Source organism: Symphalangus syndactylus, chromosome 5, assembly GCF_028878055.3.
Source record: "Symphalangus syndactylus isolate Jambi chromosome 5, NHGRI_mSymSyn1-v2.1_pri, whole genome shotgun sequence".
Classification (NCBI taxonomy): Eukaryota; Metazoa; Chordata; class Mammalia; order Primates; family Hylobatidae; genus Symphalangus; species Symphalangus syndactylus.
This window is the reverse complement of record NC_072427.2, coordinates 97,376,088-97,403,084: the sequence shown is the minus strand read 5'-3', so window position 1 is coordinate 97,403,084 and position 26,997 is coordinate 97,376,088. Positions and strand designations below refer to the sequence as shown.

At 43.6% G+C, this 26,997-nt stretch overlaps 1 protein-coding gene and 1 long non-coding RNA gene across 2 annotated transcripts in view; one reads left to right on the top strand and one right to left on the bottom strand.

The window, feature by feature from the left end:
• LOC129482932 (uncharacterized) overlaps positions 1-26,997 on the top strand; it is a 130,958-nt gene that overhangs the window by 19,225 nt on the left and 84,736 nt on the right. The window lies entirely within an intron of this gene.
• EPCIP (exosomal polycystin 1 interacting protein) lies at positions 1,931-23,173 on the bottom strand. Its single transcript, XM_063639360.1, has 3 exons — positions 23,078-23,173; positions 20,042-20,122; positions 1,931-3,646 (listed from the first exon to the last, which is right to left on the bottom strand). The coding sequence occupies exon 3, from the start codon at positions 3,580-3,582 to the stop codon at positions 2,923-2,925; it is 660 nt and encodes a 219-aa protein (XP_063495430.1). The 5' UTR covers positions 3,583-3,646; positions 20,042-20,122; positions 23,078-23,173; the 3' UTR covers positions 1,931-2,922.

Here is a 26,997-nt window from a genome sequence, read left to right as displayed (position 1 = left end):
TTTCTCTGCCCATTCTTCATCCCACAGCAGCACAAACTGAACCATATTTTTAGTCCAGAAATCTGAAACCTCAGGCTCGATTTATAACTAAATTAGCTTTCCTTTTCTGTTGGTTTAAGTCCCATTAACTCACAAGTATTTCTCAAAAGACTCACTTAATGGCCGGGCGCGGTGGCTCACGCTTGTAATCCCAGCACTTTGGGAGGCCGAGGCGGGCGGATCACGAGGTCAGGAGATCGAGACCACGGTGAAACTCCGTCTCTACTAAAAATACAAAAAAAAAAAATTAGCCGGGCGTGGTGGCGGGCGCCTGTAGTCCCAGCTACTCGGAGAGGCTGAGGCAGGAGAATGGCGTGAACCCGGGAGGCGGAGCTTGCAGTGAGCCGAGATCGCGCCACTGCACTCCAACCTGGGTGACAGAGCGAGACTCCGTCTCAAAAAAAAAAAAAAAAAAAAGACTCACTTAAAACACATGTGAAAGGGCTTTGAAACTATTAAAAGCTACCAAATGGATATTTATAGGAGGCATATACTTTCTAACATCATTTAATTTTATGCTTTATTAATAAAAATTACTAAAATTCAATTTGTTATATTTTCGGTAACTAATGACAATGAATATATTACTAATCTTTTCACTTGTCTTTTCTTGCTTTCCTTTCTCCTCCTTTTTCCCCCTTTCCTTATCCTTTTCTTTCACTTTAACATTATCTGCAGTACAATGTCAGTAATGAGGTCACATTTTTCTATTAAAATTCATACTTTGGTCTTTGTTTTGGCCTAATTTAAACACTGACATGGGCTTATGCTAATTAGCCTGAATGGCTAAATCTCCCACCAATTAAGCAAATGTAGAAAGTGCAGGTTATTTCAGTTACTCTATGTTAAGGTTAAGTGGAAAAAAAAAAAAAGTGATATATGTGATCTAAAGTCATCAGCCCCAGGACATCCTGTTAAGTCATGGACTATTTCTTATCATTATGGTATCATGAATGCAATAATGTTGCAAATTCATTCCACTCAAGGTTTAGACATTTGTATCACAATTGCAGTGGATTCTTTTTTCTTTTCTTTTTTTTTTTTTGAGATGGAGTTTCGCTCTTGTTGCCCAGGCTGGAGTGCAGTGGCGCAATCTTGGCTCACTGCAACCTCCGCCTCACAGGTTCAAGTGATTCTCCTGCCTCAGCCTCCCGAGTAGCTGGGATTACAGGCATGCACCACCACGCCTGGCTTATTTTGTATTTTTAGTAGAGACAGGGTTTCTCCATGTTGGTCAGGCTGGTCTCGAACTCCCGACCTCAGGTGATCTGCCCGCCTCGGCCTCCCAAGCCATGGATTCTTTACAGTCCACTTTAAAGGCAAGTTGCGTTTCTATGAGGGAAAATTTTCTTTGTACAGTAATGAATCCATTTAATTTTTTCAAAAGTATGTTGCTTTGATTCCTTTTATCAGCACACATAAAATCATTTTGTGTTAACCATGTCATATAAAATGCCTTCACTTTGCAATCTTAACCTTCCAAATGGACTGAGCCTTAGACTTTTTTTTTATTAATTATCTGTTAATAATTTGAGCACTTTTAACAATAGAAATAATGTTGTAAGTGGTGAGTAAATTCCCAGGCTAGCCCCTAATGTAGTTACACATAGCTCGAATGGTATTCATCTAAGTTCTGATTTTTGGAGCAAGAGGAAAAGGAGAAGGAGAAAGAAGATGAAAATGAGAAAAGAAATTGGTGAAATGGTATAGGGGGGGCAAAGACAGACCATGCAAAGAAAGAAAAGGAAAAGAATGTGAAAGACTAGAAGTGAAGAACTTTCCTTGCAGTTAGGCTGTGCTCTAAGCAAAATTTTGAGATAGATGCAAATGCGTTTTGTATCCTCCAATTTTCACTTCTGCATCCCTCTCTCTGGAACCCTGGTCCCCCCATTTGGTCCTAAAGTCTCACCCTATCCATGCCTGTGGTACCTCCACCCCAACAAACACAGTCTCCAACCTCTTATTTCTCAGTGCATCTATTCTTAGCAAGGTACTTAGAAAAGATCAGTTTAAGAGAACCTAATTATTTATTTATTTATTTATTTATTTTTGAGATGGAGTTTCACTCTTGTTGCCCAGGCTGGAGTGCAATGGTGTGATCTCTGACTCTGTCACCCAGGCTGGAGTATAGAGTGCAGTGGCACGATTTTGGCTCACTGCAACCTCCGCCTCCCAGGTTCAAGCGATTCTCCTGCTCAGCCTCCCGAGTAGCTGGGATTACAGGCATGTGCCACCATGCCTGGCTAATTTTGTATTTTTAGTAGAGATGGGATTTCTCCATGTTGGTCAGGCTGGTCTTGAACTCCCGACCTCAGGTGATCTGCCCGCCTCGGCCTCCCAAAGTGCTGGGATTACAGGTGTGAGCCACTGCGCCCGACCATTTTATAAAACTCACAGTTCCCAAACCTCTGAAATTGATTATTCTCTACTTAGGGGAATTCCAAGCAATTTCACAAAATGAAACAGAAAAAAATTAAGGCAGTATTTTGAAAGAAGATATGTTTCTTGGGGGTCATCTCCTAGGAGGAGCTCCATTAAGCAGTCTCTAGGGTGTATTGCTTTCTCCATTTCTGACGGGACATTTCCCTGCAGCCTTCTAGTTGCAGGACCAAGCCTAGCTGGTTCCCAAGACATGTCCCTGGACGGAATCAAGTTGGTTTTTTGGTTTCTTTTTCTTTTGTTTTTCAAATGTGTTCTCTCAGTTGGGCACAGAGCAGAACAGAGAGCTGGTTATTGGTATGTGTGGCTGTGTTGCAAATGGAGCCTGCAGAGAGAGGCACAGTTGTGGGTAGGGATACCTATCTCATGGCCTTATTTCCATATTCCTTCTGCAAATTATTCATCGTTTGTCAAAGTTCCAGGCAGCTGGACACAGTTATTATGTTAGTAGATAAATGTGACAACATAGCTTTTGTTGCTTGGCATTGGGAAGGTTTTAAAGTAAGAAAAGTCAGGAAAGTTGTTGGCAATGCTGGTAACATTTTCAATACTATAGGATTTTAAGGACGAGTCCCTGTTGAAAAGAGCCATATCTAAGAATGAGATATACATACATGGCTGCCAGACTTTGTGTAACCACATGGGCTTCTCTCTGGAGTCACTGTCCTCACTGCTATGGATGAGTAAGCTCTGCTCTGGGAAGGGATGCTTGGCCTCCATGTTGATGCGCAGCCTCTTCAGACCACAAATAGCCAGGTATTCAGTGGGGAGAGTGTTGGTGCTGCACAGGGAAAGCTTCAGGTCTTGGACCAGCGTGAAGTTCAGCAGGTGGCCCAGCGCAGATGTGTCCGTGAACCAGATGGTCAGATGGCCATTGTAGCTGGTTCGCTCCACCGCAAGGGGCAGGATGGTTTTACAGCTGCACATCAGGTTGGCCAAACTGTAGTCACAATCCCGGATGTCCGCAGAACAGCTGCAGTTCCGAATGGTGTTTTCCTTTGTGAAGATGAGCGTGCTGTTCTTCTGACCTTTGGTGAAGCAGTTAAGTGCAAAGACTCCCAGAACGCTGATCAGAAGGAGACAGTGCCTGGGAGGTGGTGCCATGCTTGCCCAGCGTGGGCCAGCGTGTTTATCCCCCCTCTTTGTGAACCAATTTGTTGGAACTCACCTGAAAGAAAACAGGCAGCTTTATCACAACCTTTCATTTGAAATACACAGCTCATGGAAAAGGAACCCCAGAAAAAACAAGTTGTAAACATTTCTTTCTTGCCGTTCTAATAACTTTTTCCTGAGCTGCAGGCAATGTTTGCAGCCCAGGCACTGGGCAAGCTCTTTTCTCAGCACCTCATCCAGAGACAGCAGCCAAACCTTTGAGCTCTGCTCATCTGAGGTGTAAAACTCCCAGTGATGTTGGCTGACAGTGAGACCAACATGCCAACAACACAGCCAGAGCGATGCCAGAGCAGATGCCAGAGAGGAGACCTACCGCATCCTATCTACGAGCAGGGATTTGGAGCTGAGAGAGCACATTCTCCAAACATCCAGTTACGAGTATGAAGCGCCCACAAACCCCTGAACATGCCCATGCTTTCCTCCCCCTCAATATCTGACTTCCTGGAATTCAGGAGACAAACACTTCTTTGTTGGATTCAGCTATCCAAGCGCTACCTATTACACAACATAGCATGAATACCAATGAAGCATTTAGTTAATGGTAAGCTTTAATTTCTAAGTAGATAAACATGCCTCCCATCCCCACCATATTCATCTGTTTGTGAGTCCGTTCATCCTTTTCAGGGCCTCTTACAAATGTACCTAGGTAACTGTGGTAATAGACAACAAAAAGACTAATCACCCACCGATTAATCACAATTATTTTGACTTAGCTACTCTTATGCCAGAAGAAATTTATGAACTGATCTTGTCAATTTATTGCAGGGCTCCAAAACAAAACCATATATAAGAACTTCTAAAAAATCTAAATGAGGTAGGGATGCATGAGTAATTTAAAGAGCAACACCAATGTCCAGTTTTGGGGGAAAAGCCCTACAGTGTCTGGCATATGACAGATGCAGGATCCTCCTTTGTGGTGTGATTGGAATGAGATGAGATGAGCATTATGGCAGAGTGTACCACATTTCAGTTTGGCGGAAGTAATAACATTCCCCCAATGACTGAAGAGAGAAACCAAACAATACAATTCAGTCCATCTCCATTCGCTAAGCTCCATGGGTGTGGTGGGATACTTGGCATGCGACCTCTGAGTGGGAGGGCCCAGAGCTACTGGCAGGGCCACTACACTAAGGGCCAGGGAGCAACAGATGGAAGGGTCAGTCTGAAGAGCTCAACATGTGTCCAAAGAGTACGGTGACAACAGGAAAGAGGCTAGGCAGACAAGCAGCAATTAGGGTGTAAGACGAGGCCACAGGCAATTAGAAATCCAAAGGAATCAAGGCTAAAAATGCCAGGAATCAGGTAGACAGACAGGAGGCACAAGCCACAACTCCATGGCTGGAATGCCAGGAGGATAGAAGTAAGCTCTGCCACGTAAACTTGAACAGAGGGTGAGACATTGATTCACGGCAATTGTGACTGTATTCATGCATTCATCCCTCCCTCCCTCCCTCCCTCCCTCTCTTCCTTCCTTCCTTCCTTCCTTCCTTCCTTCCTTCCTTCCTTCCTTCCTTCAACTAATGCTTATTGGAAGATTACTAGGTGGCATGCCCTCTGCTAGCTATGGGGGTACAACTCAGAACAAGACAACCTGGGGCCCAGTCCTCATAGAACTTATGTTCTAATGAAATTGATTCTGCTTCCGGTGGGCTGGGGTGTCAGAGCCCAAAGCCAGGCCCATCCCGCATGTGAGGATGGAGAGGCTATAGCAGTGGGGAGGAGGCGAGAGGAGGGGGCAAACACAGGAGTTAGGCAGGGCCCAGCCTGGGCCGTGTGCCAGGCCCTGGCTTAGGCCAAGCAGAAGAAACAAAGATATAAAAGACCTGGATCCTATCCTCCAGGATTTATCCTCAAAGGAAAAAGACCAGTAAGGCTGAACTGAGATGCACTGTACTGAACATATAGGCGGCTATGAGAACATAGCAGAGAGAGAGAGAGAGATTCGACGTGGGGGACTGGATAAGGCGGTTTATAGTGCTTTGTGTCTATTTTGAAGTTGGCACAGGATATCCTTAAAGGATTCTTATTAAATGTATTAATAGGTACATTTTGTCATGAAAGAAAGAGCTTTGAGAAACGTGGAGAACAAGAGTTCTCCCTGAACAAGAGGCTTAACAGTCTTAAGCAGTGTTAGAATGTGGGCGTGTCTACCCCCCTTAGTGAGGAACGGTGAATAATTTATTAATTACAAGATAATTTTAGACAATCAGCTGTCCCAGATTCCACTGGAGGCCTCTGGGACTTCGTGTCCCGGTAACCCTGTCATCCCAGAACCAGGAATGCTGTCAATACTGTTGGCCCACCCTGACCCTAACCTTAAAAGAAAAAAGAGGGGAGAGGTCTATTCATCAGCCCGTACCTAGTGAGAAAAGTGGCTGCCTCCCTCTTTCAGGTGCTGATCCTGTTCAGAGGCAGCCGTGGAAGAGGAAAAGAGATCAGAAGAGAAAAGGATATTGGTTTGCTGGAACATGTGGGACAAGAAGTTCCCAGAAGAATTTGGGAGCAACTTCCCAACAGTAAGGCCCTGGCTAGACCTCAGGATGGTCCCTGCCTCCTGGACATTAGGAAGCCCAAAGGCCAGAACAAAAACACATGCCTAGTGGCGGAAGGCTCACTAAGAGGGCACCAAGTGGGGCAAATACCCTTGGTAACCCGTTTATGGAGGCTGCCACAGAAATGCCAGTTGGAAATTTTCCTCCTTCAGTCTACCATGAATTTCTTTTTTCTCTTTTGAGATGGAGTCGCCCAGGCTGCAGTTCAGTGGTGCAATTTCAGCTCACTGCAAGCTCTGCCTCCCGGGTTCCAACGATTGTCTTGTCTCAGCCTCCTGAGTAGCTGAGATTACAGGCGCGCACCATCATACCCGACTAATTTTTGTATTTATAGTAGAAATGGGGTTTTGCCATGTTGGCCAGGCTGGTCTTGAACTCCTGACCTCAGGGTGATCCGCCCACCTTGGCCTCCCAAAGTGCTGGGATTACAGGCATGAGCCACTGCACTCGGCTGTACCGTGATTATTAGTTCAAGGTTCTCTTTCACTGGGGTAAAGACCTTGAGAGAGCAGTTTTTGGGCTTTATATTCTCAATTTCCCGCACAGTGCCTAGCACATAGCAAGGACTCAACAAATTTCATTGAATGAATGAAAAAACATAGTTTACCAAATGTCAGTGTACTCAAACTCTTTTAACTGCTAGCTATAGAAATCCAATTAAGACTGACTTGGATAAAAAAAAAATCTGCTCACTTATTTGAAAAATTAAGGAAGGATTTCAGGCATGGCTTGATCCAGCTACTCAAAAAAGGTTGTCAGAAATGTCTGTCCATTTTTCAGTTATTCTTTCTCATTTGTGGGCTTTATTCCCAGATAAGATCACTCCTTCTGGGGACAAGATGGTCACTAGTAAATCCAGGTTTACTTTCTATCAGCTGAGCAACCTCTCAAGGAAAAAAAAAACAAAAACAGAAAAAAACTCTCTTTAGCACCAGGCTGCTGGGTGTGATGGCTCATATCTGTAACCCCAGCACTTTGGGAGGCCGAGGTAGGAGGATTGTGGGAAGCCAGGAGTTCAAGACCAGCCCAGCCAACATTGTGAGACATAATCTCTACAAATAAAATAAATTAGTTGGGCATGATGGTGTGCACCTATAGTCCCAGCTACTCGGGAGGCTGAAGCAGAAGGATCACTTGAGTCTGAGAATTCGGTGTTGTTTAAGCCACACTGTGGTGGTATCTGCTATGGCTGCACAGGCAGAAAGAGGGACACAAGTGCAGGTTCAGGGCAAGGTGTGCGAGCACACTCAGTCCCTGGCCTCAGAGTCTCTCTGGATGGCTTCTTGCCTAGGGTGACTGACAGAGGGTGGGATGATATGAAAAGGCACCTGTTCTCCTCATGACCTAACCCCAATTCTTACTCCACGGGTTCATGACAGCCCATTCTGCTGGAGACTGTGTCTTAAACCTTCCTCCCCTAGTTTCTCTCAAGTACCCCTTGTGAGCTGTGATTTCACTGGGCTTTGAACTCTTAGGCCCTTTGAGGCTGCAGTGAGCTATGATTCTATCACTGCACTCCAGCCTAGATGACAGAACAAGACTCCATCTCTAATGAATAACTAAATATGGCTGGGCACAGTGGCTCAGGCCTGTAATCCCAGCATTTGGAAGACCAAGAGGGGCAGACTGCTTGAGCTCAGGAGTTTGAGATTAGTCTGGCCGTCAAGGTGAAACCCCATCTCTACCAAAAATACAAAAATTAGCCAGGCGGGGTGGCATGTGCCTGTAATCCCAGCTACAGGGAGGCTGAGGCAGGAGAATCACTTGAACCTGGGAGGTGGAGGTTGCAGTGAGCTGAAATTGTGCCACTGCACTCCAACCTGCGTGACAGAGTGAGACTTTGCAACCAAAAAATAAAATAATAATAATAATGAAATAAATAACCAAATAAGTAAATAAATAAATATTAGGAGGCAAAAATACATTGGTCTCCTGAGTCGTATGCTCGGCTCAGGGGCCAATGAATGGGATCAGCCACACTGCAAAGAGTGGACTGAGAGGGTAGAAGGATGGTTCTGCAAAGGGAAATCAGGAGGCGCTATCAGAAAAGGGCCAGGTAGGCAGTCAGAAAGGTTGGTGCCCACAAGACCCATAGGATGAGCATGGGTGAGCATTGCAACTCTACTCCTCTCAGTCTCAGCAAACACTAAAGCACCACTTTGATAAAATGCCCCCTAAGAGTGGAGATATATGTCTGACTTTGTGGGATATATTCAGAATTTCAAATTGGCTCCTTTACTGGAGGGCCCCTCGATTTTACCTCCCAAGAATCTTCAAGGATTTTTGCAGGGACACACTTTGGGGACTGCATTTGTGAGCAATAGCCCTGCTTACTTCTCCAAGTCCTGGCTTCACAGTGTGTTCCTTGGGGTGCCCGGGCCCTAGCTTTCTTCTGGCTTTAACCCCAGAGCCATAACTCAGATCTATACTTGAGACGGCTTCTTGCCAGGGTATCTCCTCAGCTTCTGACTTTTGAGCCTTTCACAGTTTCTTCTCTTGAGTCTTTCCCCTAATTGCATTTCCACTTTAAAAATAAAAATCACAGCCAGGCATGGTGGTTCGCACCTGTAATCCCAGCACTTTGGTAGGCTGAGGGGGGCAGATCATTTGAGGTCAGGTGTTCAAGACCGGCCTGGCCAACATGGGGAAACCCTGTCTCTACTAAAAATACAAAAATTAGCCAGGTGTTGTGGTGCACACCTATAATGCCAGCTACTCAGGAGGCTGAGGCACGAGAATTCCTTGAACCTGGGAGGTGGAGGTTGCCGTGATCTGAGATCGCACCACTGCACTCCAGCCTGGGTGACAGAGTGAATGAGACTCTATCTCAAATAATAAAATAAAAACCACTTTTGATTTCAAATTAAGCTCACTTCCAAATTACGTTTTTAAATTGCTTTTGATTTTTAATTGCTATAAGGATTTGGAGAATGTCATTTGATTCTTCCATAATTAGTTGTTTGTCTTTCGTGTTAGGACTATAGAGCTCAGAACATCATTATTTATGACATTTCAAATCTGTTTTGGGCAAATGCTCCAAATGCTGTCCTCCCACTGACACAATATCTCCTTACTAGTAATATCTTCTTATAAACAGAACTAGTCAAGTTTGAAACATTCCTTTTGAAGCCAAGTATAAACATTATCAAAATGTTGGGTGTAATCCTAGATTGAGAAGGAATCTGTGTGGAATTTGTTTTGAAGTAACTGATGTCTGTATCTCCTCAGTTCAGAACCCTCTGTCTTTATGCAGCTAGTTGCTAGTATTGTTATTAAGATTTCTTCAGCTGCAATACAAAAATAATACTCAAACTGATTCTGAATAGTAGCTCTGGTTTTTAAACATGTCCAATGATTTAAAGGCTCAAATATTTAATAATCATGCACAAAGGCTCAAATATTTAATAATTATGCACATAGGCTGGGTGTGGTGGCTCACACCGGTAATCCCAGCACTCTGGGAGGCCCAGCGGGTAGATCACAAGGTCAGGAGTTCGAGACCAGCCTGACCAACATGGTGAAACCCTGTCTTTACTAAAAATACAAAAATTAGCTGGGCATGGTGGCGCGTTCCTGTAATCCCAGCTACTCAGGAGGCTGAGGCAGAATAATCGCTTGAACCCAGGAGGAAGAGGTTGCAGTGAGCCGAGATCGCGCCATTGCACTCCAGAGTGAGACTCTGTCTCAAAAAAATAAAACAAAAAAAAACAAATCATGCACGGTTTTTAGCAACTTGACTGAAAAATTTGGATGCATAGACATCCCCTGAGTTTTTGTCATGGTTGCATCAAGCTACTTATTGCGTCTTACAACCTAGGTATATCAGAGACTTCTAGTCCCCATGAATGCCATGTTCTCTTCTCCTTCTTTGGCACACTGTTGGACTTTATTTCTGAGCTTCTGGTAGTGAAGTGGTGCCATGTGGTTGAGTTCTGGCCAATGGAATATGGTGGAAGATTCCACGAAGGAACCAACGGCCCTAGAAGATGGCAGAACTGTAGACAAAAGGCTGAATCCCTGAATGATTGTATGGAAGACAGCACACCCCTCTTCCCCCTTAATGGCATTAGTCTGTGATGTAAGGGAGGAACAGATCTCAATTACTCTAAGCCACTGATATCTTGAAGTTCGTCAAAGCAGCTGGCCTACCCTGCTAGCTGGGTACAATACAGCAGGTGCTAATATTGCTTTGCAACTTAGGATTTTTACATCCTCTTTTCTCAAAAGAAAATGAGAAATCAACACTTAGAGGACATTTATTGGATGCCAGGCAAATGGCCTAAGTCATGGGGAAGCAAAAATGAAGAAGATATCATCCATGCCCTCAAGGGACTTGAAGTTTGCCCAGAGAACTTGGAATGTACTCTGAGAACAAACAACTGGGCAACTAATTATAAGACAATGTGATTGGTAGTTCTTAAAGATGCAGATGGAGGCCAGGCACAGTGGCTGACGCCTGTAATCCCAGCACTTTGGGAAGCCAAGGTGGGCAGATCATCTGAGGTCAGGAGTTTGAGACCAGCCTAGCCAACATGGTGAAACCCTGTCTCTACTGAAAATACAAAAAATTAGCTGGGCGTGGGGTGGGCGCCTGTAATCCCAGCTACTCAGGAAGCTGAGGCAGCAGAATCGCTTGAACCTGGGAGGCGGAGGTTGCAGTGAGCCGAGATTGCGCCATTGCACTCCAGCCTGGGCAATAAGAGTGAAACTCATCGCAAAAGAAAAAAAAAAAAAAAGATGCAGATGGAGTGGTGGTAAGGAAGAAATGGAAAGACTCCCAAAGGATGTGCTCTTTGGACCAGGCAGAGAAGAGGTTCAGGTTAGGAAAGGCGTGACAGTGCAGATATAAGAGTCATTGGCACAGATGTCAGAATGACTAAAGTCCTTAGTATGTTTAGAGCAGGTATAAGACGTCTGGAGGTCCATGAGGCTGGGGATGTAGGCAGGAAGACAGGGTTAGACAGGACCTTGCTGGTCAAGCTAAGGGATTTGGACTTTATGCTGGCAGTTACTTGGTCTCCAAACTCTTCTGATCATCACCCCATCAATAAATGATTTTAAAACCCTCCCCAATAGGTGTATCTGTTAATTTATAAAGGCCATTCACATATTACCATGCTTACATATCATCTGTATTATCAACAGTACACAAACAGTAGCATTTTTAAAAATTTGAGATGAAAAATAAATAAAAATAAAAGTTTGAATATTTTCAGCTCTACCCCACTAGCTTGGCTTGCAAACCTCCTGTGAGGTAATCTCCCTCTTTGGAGGCTCCTGCAAGAGACAAAAAATGAGATGGTAAAGGTCTGAAGCAGGAGACATCTACTTAGATCTTGTTTAAGGAAGGTAACCTAGGTTGCCAGGGAGAGACTGAATCTGGGGAGAAAACACTAGAGTCAGGACAGTGAATTCTAAATAGTTTCCTTTTGTGTTTTCCTCAGTGATTTCCATCTCTCCATTTGTTGACTCCTTCTAACTCCAGGCTCTTTGGATAAATCTGTTTCAATATCTGGAATCCTCAAGGGGATGGAGAGGACCAAGAATGTAGGATTGAGAAGGTGGTGATGAGGATGAGGCTGTCTTCCTCCTATGAGCATGCAGTCAGGACACCTGCTAGAACCTCTGGGAGGGAACCAGAGGTACAGGGAGCAGGAGAGCCCAGTGGGCAGCACAGCAAAGCATTCGTCTCGCTCTGTCTCCCAGGCTGGAGTGCAGTGGCACGATCTCGGCTCACTGCAACCTCCCACTCCTAGGCTCAAGCAATTCTCCTGCCTCAGCCTCCCATCGCTGCCTCATTCTTAGCATCCCAACACAGCTTGCCTGGGAACGCCACTCCCTGAGACATCCACTGTGAGCCCTGACAGCCACAAGAAAAACATAGCTCATTTTCTCAGAGTTAGGAGCCTCTGGGTGGCTTCATCAGACTGACAGCAAGCCTAGCTGCTAGTAAGGGCTAGTTACAGCAAGCTATGGAGTAGGTGGAGTAGCTCTCCAATCCCCAGTTCCCCTTGATGTGCCTTCCTCTTAATTCCTTGATCATCCATTCTTTTCTTTCCAGAAGCCAGTGCTGAAAACCCGCTCACAGATTGGGATCTGATACCAGTTGGTTAGGCCTTAATCGGAATTTAAACCAACACATTCTTGTCCAAGGGTATTTGCACTGTAAGCCTTATGGCTACCTTGTTCCTTATTAGAGAGATAGCAAGGATCAAACAGAAAGTATGGGAGGAGTGTGGGGTGGAGACTCCACCCTGGGCTCCAGAAACAAGTGGTCACCTGTTCTCAGGTCCACTGCCCACTTGTCCAGGGCTGTGCAAGCCCTCTTCCTGTTGAGGTCAAGGAGGGGTGTTGGCTATTCTGTTATGTGGATGAGATGCCCACACAGGCACTGTGTGAGGGCTTTAGATGTAGGACCTTGAAATGCTCTTGAAAAAAGGGATTTTTAGCATTTTTCTTTTCTTTGGCTTTGTTCCACGAATGCACTGCAGGAGATAGGTTAGAGATAAACACTATGTAAGATGATATTTGAAAAGGGAATGATATCTTTGTTGTTTACTATTTCAAAGCTTATGAAGTTGAAAACTAATTTGGGTCCCTCCCCAATGTTTTCTTACTGTGATATGTGTTGTCTTTTATTTCTTCTTCACATTCCACAACAGCACATCCTCATCCTTGGTACGAGCCACTGAATTTTCACAGGCCCTTGCAAGGATCTAATGCTGAAGTCACCGTTCTGTGCAGTCTCTGTGGGTGAAGATCACTTCCCTTTCATTGTGGTTTACACAGTTCATTGTGTGGGGCAGGAAATGAGTTCCCAGTAATTCTGATGTGATTGGAATCTCATTGGGTTTCTATAGTAGGAGCTAAACTATATGCTATCATCTGATATATTTGCTCATCTAGAAAAATATGAAGTAAATTCATGTCTCCATAAGTTGGAATTATGCAGGCAAAATTAGCTTCAAGTATTCAGTTTGGGTTTTGAGAGGACACACTTTAAAATATTTTTGTGACTGTTCATGTTGAACTCACTAGTATATAGTTGGATCAGTCAGAGAACCTGTCTGAGTCTTATTTCTCTTGACATGGCACAGGATAATAATCCAACCACACAGGTTGCAAAAGCAAAGTAGATGCATGTGATTATATATATATATATATATATAAATTGTACTATATTATTTATTTATTTTGTTTAGAGATGGAGTCTCACTATGTTGTCCAGGCTGGTCTTAAACTCCCAGGCTCAAGTGATTCTCCTGCCTTGGCCTCCCAAGTTGCTAGGATTATAGGCATGAGCCACTGCACCCAGCCTGAATAGTTCTATAGTGTTATGTATATTGTAGTACTCATAAGTACTCATAGGCATACTACAATATACATAGTACTATTCATAGACATTCATATTTTGTAATATCAGAGTCATAGTGGTAACAAATATATTACCATGCTCTGTGAGGGCATCCCAAAAGCCACCCCAAAGAAATCTAAAGTAACTGGTTCATTTAATGCATTACTTGTATCAAACATTTGACTAGACAGAGAACAGGCACAGCATAAAACAAAAATGTCTCTCTGCATGATTTTTCCTGTAATGAATCCAATCAGATTTACAAACGTCCTCCTGTAAATTCTGAGGATTGTGAGGTCCTGAAATTATTAGTGAGCTAGTCTGGAAAATAGAAATTAATTATCTGATTCCCATTTCTACTAACTTAAATGTGTATGAAATGTTTAAAGGAACAGCAGGAATATGGGATGTGATCAAAACACTTTATTTCTGATCTCCAACTGTGCCTAATGGATGTTATAGTAGGTCAAATAATGGTCCCTAAAGGTGCCTGTGTCCTAATCCCTGGTCCTGTGAATACGTTACCTTACATGGCCATAAGGCCTCTACAGACGTGATTAAATTAAGAAACTTGAGATAAGGAGATGACCCTAGATTATCTGGGTGGGCCCAATGTAATCAACAGGGTCCTTATAAGAAGAAGGCAATATGACAACTGAAGCAGAGATTGGAGCAATGTGGCTACAAGCCAAGGAATGCCAGCAGCCTCTAGGACCTGAAAGAGGCAAGGAACAGATTTTCCCCTGGAGTCTCCAGAAGGAACCAGGCCTACTGACACCCTCACAGTAGCCTGGTCAGACTGGTTTTGAACTTCTGATCTCCAGAAGCATAAAATAACATAGATACGTTGTTTTAAGCCATTAAAATTGTAGATTTTTTTTTTTTTTGAGATAGAGTCCTGCTCTGTCACCCAGGCTGGAGTGTGGAGTGCAGTGGCATGATCTTGGCTCACTGCAATCTTTGCATCATGTGTTCAAGCAATTCTCCTGCCTCAGCCTCCTGAATAGCTGGGATTACAGGTGTGTGCCACCATACCAGGCTTAATTTTATATTTTTAGTAGAAATGGGGTTTCACCATGTTGGCCAGGCTGGTCTCAAACTCCTGACCTCAAGTAATCTGCCTGCCTCAGCCTCCGAAAGTGCTGGGATTACAGGTATAAGCCACTGCGCCTGGCCAAGTTGTAGAAATTTTTTATAGCAGCAATAGGAAATGAATACAGAGACGACGAGGAAACCAAACCACCACATCAAACCATCCTTGTGGACCAAACCAGCCCTTCTGTATTCACAGCCCTGCAGTGTTTGCTAATTACATTATGTGGTTTATTCCTCTCATTAGCCTGGATCATTGGTAACTATTCTCCTAAAATACCAAGCTCAATGCTCCCATAGAATAGTCACACTATGTTGGACCCAGCCAAGCCCAGATGGATACATCTGGATACGTCTTATGAGTTGAGGGGGAACCATCTTCAGGTGGTTAATTGCATACGTGGAATTGTTGAAGGAGAGCGAAGACGATATGGGAGGGCCCAGGGCAGGGAAGAGCAGAGGGATGGGACAGTGGCATTTGTGTCTTTCCAGCCCAAACGTATGCCTGAGGCTGAGTCCGGTCAGGTAGCAAGCAGAGGCTGCAAGAAGTGCTTTTAAGAATTCTGAGATGTGAGGCACAAGTGGCCCCCTGCCCAGGCAAGAAAGGGCAACATTGAGTGATGGACAGAAGCATTTTCTCCACTTCTGTACTGAGTACAGCTCAGCTCTAGCACAGTGAGGAATGAGGGACAGATAGCACCATTTGACCCTTTCTCAAGAACAGACTGGGGCCACCCCTGGATGTTGCTCCCTGGTCATCAAGCAACAGGGAGCCCCATGACCAAGGCAAGGGACAGTCAGCATCCAGTGGGGGCTGGGGACAGAAGCAGATGAAAGGACCATTGTGAGCATAGGCAAGACTCCTGGGAACTCAAAGAAGCACCTGGAGGAAATTCTATTTTGTAGACATAGTGGTGGGAGGAGGCAAGGACCTGTATCAGGTAGGTGGGAGCACGAGCCAGCAGAATACAAGCTATTCGTGTTCACTTAACTTTATCTGTGCCCGCTGGCTGGTGAATCCAGGAGCTCTTCAGGTATTAACTGGATTACTTGTTTGAGATTAAATTGATTGAATCATAGAAATAGACTAAAGTGCTCAGGAGCTTAGAAGCTGAGTAAGAACTGACTGAAAAGTAGATATTTTATTTGGAAAGCACTGAGCTCAGCTGGGTATTAATTTCACCCACTAATTTGCTGCCTGGATGCGGGGCTTCCTTGTTGGTTTACTGTGGGGTTTTATTAGTCCATTTTCATGCTGCTGATAAAGACATACCCGAACCTGGGTAATTTACAAAAGAAAGAGATTTAATGAACTCAGTCCCACATGGCTGGGGAGGCCTCACAATCATGGTGGAAAGTGAGTCGTGTCTCACATGGTGGCAGACAAGAGAAGAGTGAGAGCCAAGTGAAAGGGGTTTCCCCTTATAAAGCCATCAGATCTTGCGAGACTTATTCACTACCACAAGAACGTCATTGCGGAAACCACCCCCATGATTCAATAATCTCCCACTGTGTCCCTCCCACAGCATGAGGGAATGATGAGAGCTACAATTCAAGATGAGATTTGAGTGGGGACACAGCCAAACCATATCAGGGGGTCAGGTTTCTGATGCCTTCTTGCTGATCGCGGTTTCCCCAGTCCTTAGCACAGGGCCCAGCACATAGGAGCACTGCACAACTATTTATATTATCCAAATGAGTCCCTACATTGACTAAGCCAATGAGGCATGTTATTGATCCTTGATTCCCTCTTATGCCTTTTTTGTTTGTTTGTTTTTTGAGGCAGAGTTTTGCTCTTATTGCCCAGGTTGGAGTGCAATGGCTTGATCTTGGCTCACCACAACCTCCGCCTCCCGGGTTCAAGTGATTCTCCTGCCTCAGCCTCCCAAGTAGCTGGGATTACAGGCATGTACCACCATACCCGGCTAATTTTTAGTAGAGACAGGGTTCCTCTATGTTGGTCAGGCTGGTCTCGAACTCCCGACCTCAGGTGATCCACCTGCCTCAGCCTCCCAAAGTGCTGGGATTACAGGTGTGAGCCCAGCCCCTCTTTTGCCTTTTACCTCCTAGGATTGTCGAGTGTTATCAAATCAGCAAGCAAAATTCATCTTCTTCAGCGACTTTCATTGTATGGCCTAGCCATGGCAGAGAAACCAGAATGAGTTTCTGTGTATGGGTGACAGGGTGGGAATTTGAGCTTACTCTCTTATGGCCTAGCTGTGCATCATTCTTGAAAGCCACTGAATGACATCTGGCAAAATCCCAGGAGGCACCTCCAACCTCCTGTGACTTTACCAAAAGGCCTAATCTAGGTTCCTGGTTGCCTTACAACTTTCCTGTGAATCTGATGAGGATGAAGGGTGAAATACACTTGGATAGAATGGAGACTGTGAGTCCCAAGTCAGGCCTCCAATCACTGCCCTTCCATCTTATGCCACACACCCTCCGAGGGGCGAAGGAAAACATGAGTAGAGTTAGTATATTTTGGTCTCACAGATGTTTGTGAGCATCATGAAGCCATTCCCCTAATTGCTCTTGGTTGAGAGATTACAACAGCCGTTGCTGCAAAACTCCCCCACGACCTAACCTTTCAGAGTCCAATCTTTCAAAGCTAACTCAGGGAGAGCTTTGCTTAAATTACTGGGCCAGTATTATGTGAGTGTGAGGTTGCCAAGGAAAATGAGTCAGACACTAATCCGTTTGCTAGGAGATGAGAGAAAAAAACAAAAAAAAAGGCTGGCAGACCTTTACTATTTTAATTACCTGCTTCCAGAACAATAAAAGGGAATTCAGATCTTGGACTTACAGTCGTGCCCTTCTTATATTCCCGTAAAGTACCTGCACTATTTCCTTAAGATGTAGGCTTTGGGCTTTCTTCCTTTCAACTGTGTTCAAGCTATAGTTCCGACCATTCCAGTTTGGACAAAAATAAGAATTAAAATTTCCTTTGCTGGCTTTAGTTACAAATATTGGAACCAATGAACATTTAAACCTTGTTTCTTTCTTGAAAGATTTTTCAGAGTTTTAAAATGCCTCCTGGGAATGATGACTAAAGGTAATGTGGGATCCTGGATGGGATCCTGGGACAAAAAAAAAGGACAATGAGTAAAATCTAAGGACATCCGAATAATGTTTGGACTTTATTTTATCATAATAATGTGTCAATACTGGTTCATTAATTGTGACAAATGTATCATACTAATGTAAGATGTTAACTCTATATAAGAACTCTCTATTATCTTCACGATTTTTCTGTAAACCTAAAACTATTGCAAAATAAGAATTTTATTTAAAAAGAGTGAATCCTGATCTCATTGATGACTCTTTGAAGATTAGTTTTGTGACAGCAGCAGAGCTCCAGTAGATAATCTGGCATCACGATTTGGGCTAAACCGGGTGCCCATGAAATAGTGTCTAGGCACAACTCCAAATGAATTCTTCAGACCTCCTGGCCACAGAGAAGATTCTTTTTTTGTTTTTTTTTTTAATGACCCAGAGACCAGGCATTTCAGAGATGCAAATGTGAGGTAATCCTTTTATGGGAAGTGGATCAAAACTGGGAAAGGAGAGGCACCACGGCATGTTGTGGGGACAAGCCTCGAGGGCTGCGTGTGTGTGTGTGTGTGTGTGTGTGTATGTGTGTGTATGATGTCTCACTGGGCTTTCGTTGTTCTTTCTTTTTTTCTTTCTTCTTTCCCTCCCTTCCTTCCCTCCCTCCCTCCCTCTCTTTCTCTTTCTTTCTTTTTCTTCTTTCTTTCTTCTTTCCCTCCCTCCCTCTCTCCTTCCTTCCCTCTCTCCTTCCTTCCTTCCTTCCTTCCTTCTCTCTTTCTTTCTCTCTTTTTCTTTCTTTCTTTCTTTCTTTCCTTCTTTCTTTCTTTCCTCTTTCTTTCTTTTTCCTCTCTTCCTTTCTCTCTCTCTTTCTTTCTTTCCTTTTTTGAGACAAGGTCTTTCTCTGTCACCCAGGCTGGAGTGCAGTAGCTCACTGTCACCTTGAACTTCTGGGCTCAAGCAAGCCTCCCAACCTCAGCCTCCTGAGTAGCTAGGACTATAGGTGCGTACCACTGGCTAATGTTTAAAATTTTTTGTAGAGACATAGACTCACTGTAGTGCTCAGGCTGATCTACAACTTCTGGCCTCAAGAGATCTTCCCACCGCCCAAAGTGTGGGGATTACAGGCATGAGCCACTGCGCCTGCCCCCATTGTGTTTTCTTATTCTCCAATCTGGACCGCATTCGTCTCATGCTGCTTATGTTGCCCTCTGTGTTTGGGGATGATTTCTGTTTCTTGTCCACTAAGAAACTACCTTCATCTCTTTTTTTTTTTTTTTTTTTTTTTTGAGACGGAGTCTTGCTCTGTCGCCCAGGCTGGAGTGCAGCGGCGCAATCTCGGTTCACGCCATTCTCCTGCCTCAGCCTCTCCGAGTAGCTAGGACTACAGGCACCCGCCACCACACCCGGCTAATTTTTTGTATTTTTAGTAGAGACGGGGTTTCACCGTGGTCTCGATCTCCTGACCTCGTGATCCGCCCGCCTCGGCCTCCCAAAGTGCTGGGATTACAAGCGTGAGCCACCGCGCCCGGCTGCTACCTTCATCTCTTATACTGTCTTCAAATCTCTCCTCTTTCATGACATTTTATTAGGCTGGGGGAATAGGTGACAGTTCTTGTTTGACTCAAACCTACTTTTCTTAGAGTGCAATATCAGTCTATTGTAAGATAAATTTAAAAAAAAAAAAGAGCTTTTGTAAGCCAATCTGTTATCACACAGAGCCTAGTACCTAGTTGTGTTAGATTTTTAAGCCACTCCAAAAAACCAGACTTTTGCTGTGATCATTCTATTGCAACCATTCTCATCAGGTTCATAGTGAATCCTACCACCCCCATACCAAATCCAGTGATTAATTTCCTGGTCATTTTGTTTGACTTCCCACGAGCATCTGACTTAGTTGCCTCCTCCCTTCTTTTTGAGTGAATAGCTTTCTGTTCCTCCATGATGTCACATTCTCCTGGTTTTCTGGCTCCTTCAATGGCCACTCCTTCCCAGTCTTTCGGCTGGCATTTGATCTTTTTTTTTTTTTGAGATGGAGTCTCGCTCTGTCGCCCAGGCTGGAGTGCAATGGTGTGATCTCGGCTCACTGCAAGCTCCACCTCCCGGGTTCACGCCATTCTCCTGCCTCAGCCTCCAGACTAGCTGGGACTACAGGCGCCCGCCACCACGCCCGGCTAATTTTTTTTGCATTATTATTATTATTTTTTTTTTTTAGTGCAGACGGGGTTTCACTGTGTTAGCTAGGATGGTCTCAATCTCCTGACCTGGTGATCCGCCTGCCTCGGTCTCCCAAAGTGCTGGGATTACAGGCATGAACCACTGCGCCTGGCCCTGATCTTCTTACCTGTTATTGTTGCGTGTCCCCAGCTCAGTGCATGGCTGTCTTCTGTATGTGCGTCCACTCTCTTGGTGCCTGCATGCTGTTCTGTGAAGTTAAATACCACTTAGATGCTGATGGTGAACTGAGATCTGTCTCTAGCTCCTGAGTGCATCATGCTCACATGTCCCACATTGCATCTGATAGCTCTTTCTGAATGTCTAGTAGACATCTCCAACTTAACATGCCAAATACACAGCTCCTGATTCCTGAGAAAGTTCAGACTCCTATGAGAAATGTTACTGTATCAGTAATTCACTGTTCCTCAGCCCTGTGTTCCCAAGGCTAAGCTAGCTAAATACAGCAAATTGTCATTGATAAAGAAGCAATGTACTTTAAAATATAAAATGTGATATATGTATGTTGTATATTGAAAATTGAATGAAATCAGGAATTATCCATATTTTTATTCACTAATAGTAAGATCTAATGAGTGTTTCTTTTGTGCCAGGTACTGTTAAGTGTCTCACGTGTTTTATGTTATTTAATCCTTTCTGTAATCCTACAGGTAGATATTATGGTCCCCCCCCTTTTTTTTTTAGACAGAGTCTCAGTCTGTCACCCAGGCTGGAGTGCAGTGGCACTATCTCAGCTCACTGCAACCTCTGCATCCCGGATTCAAGCGATTCTCCTGCCTCAACCTCCCGAGTAGTTGGCATTATAGGTGGTACACCACCATGCCCAGCTAATTTTTGTATTTTTAGTAGAGACTGGGTTTCGCCATTTTGGCCAGGCTGGTCTCGAACTCCTGACCTCAAGTGATCCACCCACCACAGCCTCTCAAAGTGCTGGGGTTACAAGCATGAGCCACCGCATATGGTCCCATTTTCATATCAGGAAATGATACACAGGATACAATGGGAGGTTAAATAACTTGTCCAAGGTCACAGAACTAGTTAATAATGGCTAAAATTTGAACCCAGACAGCCAACTATACTCTGAAGAGTCATGGTGGAAATTACAGTGCTATTTCCTACCCCAGGGTCTTGGGCCTATTCAAGTGAGATTCCATGCATTGTATTCTATTACTAGATGATGTGGCCTTTAACCTATATGTGTATAGAACCCTCATGCTAAATGCTATGATTTGAATATGTTTCCTAAAGTTCATGTGTTGGAAACTTAATCCCCAGTGCAACAGTGTTGAGAAGTGGGAGCTTTAAGAGGTGAGCTTTAAGAGGTGACCTTTAAGAGGGCGGTGCCTTCATGAATGGATTAATGCTGTTATTGAGGAGTGGGTTGGTCACCATGGGAATAGGTTTCAAATAAAAGGATGAATTTGACCCCCTTTCTCTCTGTCTCTCTTATGTGTGTGCACATGCTCTCTTGCCCTTCCACCTTCCACCATGGGATGAAACAGCAAGAATGCCCTTGCCAGATGCAGGCCCCTTGACCTTGGAATTCCCAGTCTCCAGAACCATAAGAAAGAAATCTCGGTTCTTAAGTTCATAATCAGAATAGAGGACAATATGAGCAGAGTGCTGCTTCTGCTAACATAGGTATGGAATGTGGGACAACGAATTCTCAGAGAGTGAGCCACTGGGAAGTCCTAACTAAAATATGTGGCTACTGTACTTTTCTACTTGACACAGTCCTTGAGAGACTGAATTAGGCAATGAGTGCAAATCCTTCAGGCTTTCCCCTTGAGTGACTTGGTAGACACTCAGTTAATTGCATCACTGGGGTTCACAACCACAGCTTTGCACAGCTGCCCCTTGGTCCCATGCCCACAGAACTGTGAGGCCTGCCTATTCTTCCCACTGGGGCCTATTGACCTACTAGCTCCCACAGACACGGACACAAGCCACTGGGCACTGAATTTTAAAAGCTGATAATGTAGCAGCTTTAAGCAGTGAAAAATATCAGTGTGGAAAAGAAAGATGAGAAATCCAAGTCAGCTCTTGAAAAGCACTCATTTCCATAAATACTTTATTGAAACTGTTATTTTCAGAAAATGCCCAATTTCTGTCAAAAAAAAAAAAAGTAATGAAAAGTCTTTTTTTTCCTTCCAAACATATTGCATTATTTAGTCTAAAAAAAGGCAAAAGACTTCTCAAGGATGGCTCTTTTCAGTAAAAAAATTTTCAAACAAATGAGGTCTTTTTTTGGGTATTTTTTAAGGATGGGTTTTTTATAAATATTATGCACAATGTTTTTGAAACATTTCCTGTCCTCAGTATACACCAACATACTTTTTGCTAAAAGCTTTCCAAAATATGCTTATTAAACAAAGAAATATATGCAAGACTGTATATGTTCTACTCATTTTGAATTAAAACATCCCCCTCCTCATCTTGCCTTTTGCTGCATTATTTATCATGCTTTTTCACTTTTGAATAAAAGACCAATTTTTTAAAAACGCGAACTATCCAATCCAAATGTTAATGCTCATCTTAGCTTACTTTCTTTTCTTTCTTTGTTTTCTAATCAGCAAACTCTATAAAGCCTGGTGTGTAAATAGGCAGTGAATATAATATTATTAAAAGATAAAACAGAGCAAAGAAACAGTATCAGCCGGTGTTTTGGGAGTTCCCACTTTTCTTTGTTTGGGATCACAATAAGGAAAAGAGATATCATATCTCTTTTCCTTAATTGTTATTTAGCATTGAAGACTAATGGAAAAGTCTAGCCAGATGTTTTAAAACAGAGACAAGATTTCAAGGAGCTATCTGTTATATTAGCCTTAAGTGAGTTTATCTTTTTAGGGTTTAAATGAGAAGACCATTTCATTCTTTGCCTAATGCACTGAAAATCTTTCATTTTAAAGGCAGGATCTCAGTAAAGAGGAATTCATATGCCTGGAAGCCTAAAAAAGTGTTTCATAGTGAAAGCCACTCATACATGTACATTATGTTCAGGAAATGCAAATGTAACAAGAAAGTGACCCTGACAATGGTTCTTCCAACCGTCACAGTTCCTGCCATGCAGCAGAAATTCTGAAGCTCTTAAAAACTGTCAGACTAGACATACTTTTTAAAAAAGAAGAACAGAGAAATTACTTACATCTGAGAGTTCCACCGTGAGGCCTCGCCTCTCCACTCCACAGACCTCTGCCTGGCCACGGATCCTTCACCCTGGCTTGACAGCTGGTTTAATCTGCAAGCCAGGGTGGAATGCGTGGTCTTGCACTTGCTGTTCTTTTCCGTCTTCAGAGGGCCAGTGGCCTGGTCATTTCCATGGCAACCAGGAAGAAGCGGCTGGCCTACCAGTCTCATTAACTACACACAGGAGAGAACCTGCCTTGGTGACTGCTGGCCACTCTTTTGGGGTTCTAAACTGGGAAGTTTCTAGAAGAAACTGAGGAGACTGTTGCTGTAGGCTGATCCCAAAGGATTGACACAAATGGAAGAAATTCTACTTTAGCAGGAAATTGAATGGATTACATGTAGAGTATGGAGACTCCTTGATACTTTTACTTTCATGATTTATTCCGCCTTTTTTGGTCTGATGAATTGTTACTTATGGTAAATGCCTGCACTACTGTAAAAAGTGTCCTATCATAGTTGTTCCAAAGAAAAAAAACTCATTTGAACTCCAAAGACAGACATTATTCTCTCTCTTTTTTTTTAATTTCATTAAAAAAAATATTAGAAACCACAAAACCAATAAATAGGTAAAAATTATTCTATGTACATTAACTGATAGTCCATGTGGGCTTCTATAACAAAATACCATTAGTTGGGTAACTTACAAACAACACATTTATTTCTGTAGGCTGGGAAGGCCAAGATCAAGGCAGGTTTGTTTTCTGGTGAGAGTCTGCTTCCTGGTTCATAGATGGCACCATCTAGCTGAGTCCTCACATGGTGGAAGGGAGACAACTGTGGTTTCTTCAGCTTCTTACAAGGGCACTAATCCCATTCATAAGGGCTACACCCTCATGACATAATCACATTCCAACATCTCTACCTCCTATGCTATCACATTGAGGATTAGGTTTCAACATATGTATTTTAAGGGAAGATAAATACCTGGGCCTTAACAACTGATGAGGTCTCACTAAATATGGGAAAAAAAGATAAGGCAGGGGTTCCCAATCTCCAGGCCATGGACTGGTACCAGTCCATGCTACAGCAGGAGGTGAGCAGTGGGCGAGCAAGAGAAGAAGCTTCATCTGTATTTACAGCCGTTCCCTATCACTCGCATTACCACCTGAGCTCTGCCTTCTGTCAGATCAGCAGTAGCATTAGATTCTCACAGAAGTGAATTGAGAATGCTATTCTATTGTGAACTATTGTGAACTGTGCATGCAAGGGATCTAGGTTGCGTGCTCCATGTGAGAATCTAATGCCTGATGATCTGTCACTGTCTCTCATCACCCCCAGATGGGACAGTCTAGTTGCAAGAAAACAAGCTCAGGGCTCTCACTGATTCTACATTATGGTGAGTGGTATAAGTATTTCATTATATATTATAATGCAATAATAATACAAAGTGCACAATAAATGTAATCGCTTGAATCATCCCCAAACCATCTCCTACCCCTGTCTGTCCGTGGAAAAATTATCTTCCATGAAACTGGTCTCTGGTGCCAAGAAGGTTGGGGACTGCTGAGATAAAGAAAAATCTTGCTAATTAAAAGCACTAGGAGTCTGGAGCAATTGATTTGTAATTACCCAGATACAGATTCTCCAATATGTTAAAGAAGAGAGCACCTCAGTAGGGAAATTTATTCATTCATTTATTTATTATTCATCTAGTGAATCCTTACCACACACATGCACTGTGCCGGGAGATTTAAGGGGCACAGAGATCAATGTCATTGTTCTTGTCTTTAAGGAAGTTATACTATAGAAGGGGCAATTATGTAAGTTGCATCTGGGAAATGTTTGAAGGGAGATACAGACACAAGGCAGGGGAGTCTCAGTGAAGGTCGGCCTTTGCCAGGGAGACTGGTGAAGTCCTTGGGGAGAGGTAGTTTTGGATCTAGGCCTTAAAGGATGGCTGAGATCTGCGTGGTCAGATGTGGGGGAAAGGACAATGATCTCTCATGGAGTGATTCTCTGATGAACTGTGGATCCAAGCTGATGGATAAATCCTTCCTCCTTTCTGCACCCAGAGAGCCTGGCACAAATGGCTTCTCGGTGGCCCACAGGATAAAGGAACTCAAGTAATTAAGAAAATTGCTGGAGCAAAGGTTTGGAGGTGGAAGAGTCCCAGCCTATTCAGCCATTTGGAAAGCCAGTGAATCACAGCCAGGATAAAGGGAATTGAGAATAGAGAGAGGCTGCTATTGTTGAATGATCAGTTTCAGCAAAACACATATATAAATTCTACCATGTAAGAATAGCAAAGTGGATCTTGGTTCAAACCTTGAGTCTGTTACCTTCTTGCACATTATTTAAACTTTATAAGCCTCAGTTTCCTTATCTATAAAGTGGGTATAATAATAATTCGTTGAAAGGTAGAGCTGAGGAAAAAATGAGATAATATATGTGCACTGGATGCCTGAAGATGAGGGAGGGAAAGGGTGGCCAACGATACACTGAATGCCCCAGCTTTCCAGAGCAACTGTGGCTAATCCAATGGTTTGGCGTACTCAACCTCTATTTCAACATCTTTCTCTCTTGCCTGCCTCTACTGTAGAGACTGGAAATCTCTATTATTCAACACACCAGAGTCTCTTGAAGCTGAGGTTTCAGATGGGATTTAAGTTTTATTATTTATACTTGATTCAGAACAAAGTCACGTGGAGACAGGATCCTGAGATTTTGGGAATGAATTAAGTGAGGAGAGATAGGAGAGTACTGAGAATCTTGCTGGCCAGGGTCTCAGCAGATATGGCATGGTCTGTTGTGGGGGTGGCCTTCTGACTGAGTTGTTGACTGGTTTTGGCCGATGTGGCATGGCTCAAGAGCTGAGGACTGTGGCACTAACTTCCTGTTGGAGAATGTGGCCTCTTAATTCAGCAACTTCCTGGTTGTGGATGAGGTAGTAGCTCCCATGATGGTCCGATTCTATGGTGACTTTCAGAGTTCAGTCTAGAATCTATTTCTTCTGTCCTTCCAATGACTCAAGGCAGTATCTGTACATCTGAAGAAATTCCTGGTCTAAACCAGCTAGAGTAGACTCTGTTGCCTGTAACCAAGAACCCTGAATTATATACTAGTGCCTTAATTCTGTCCAATACAAGGTGACAGAGTTTGTATATGTGTCCCCGCCCAAATATCATGTGCAATTGTAATCCCCAATGTTGGAGGTGGGGCCTGGTGGGAGATGATTGGATCATGTGGGTGGATTTCTCATGAATGCTTGATGCTGTCCTCACGATAGTGAGTTCTCATGAGATCTGGTTGTTTAAAAGTGTGTGCCACTTCCCCACACCTACTCCTGCTTTCCCCATGGGACACACCTGCTCCCCGTTCACCTTCTCCACGATTGTAAGTTTCCTGAGGCCTCTTCAGAAGTCAAGCAGATGCTGCTATGCTTCCTGTACAGCTCACAGAACCACGAGACAATTAAACCTCTTTTCTTTATAAATTACCCAGTCTCAGATATTTCTTTATAGCAAGGCGAGAATGGCCTACTATACAAGGTAAGTGGAAGTTTGCTGGTACTGTCTCTTCTACTCTTTTATTTTAATGACTAAGATAACAGCAAAAGGTATTTAGTGTAAACTGAGCACAAATAAGGCAGCCAGTAATGGTAGCTATTATATTGATTACTCTTTGTCACTTTCTCTATTTATGACTCGGATGCCTTCCAGGACCTCTTGCTTAGTGGGGTTCCCGGCTGAAGGCAAAGAGTGTGAAGAGCCAGGTACTTCCCTGGAAACTTGAAGGCCAAACACGCAGCTGCTGATGGAATGTGGCTGGGGCCCTGTGTATGGCATGTTAAACATTTACCCCAGGTTTTATATCTCCCTGTCTTTTTAAAGCATTTACTTCCACTGGCTCTTTGTGTTAACCGGGTCACATAGTTTA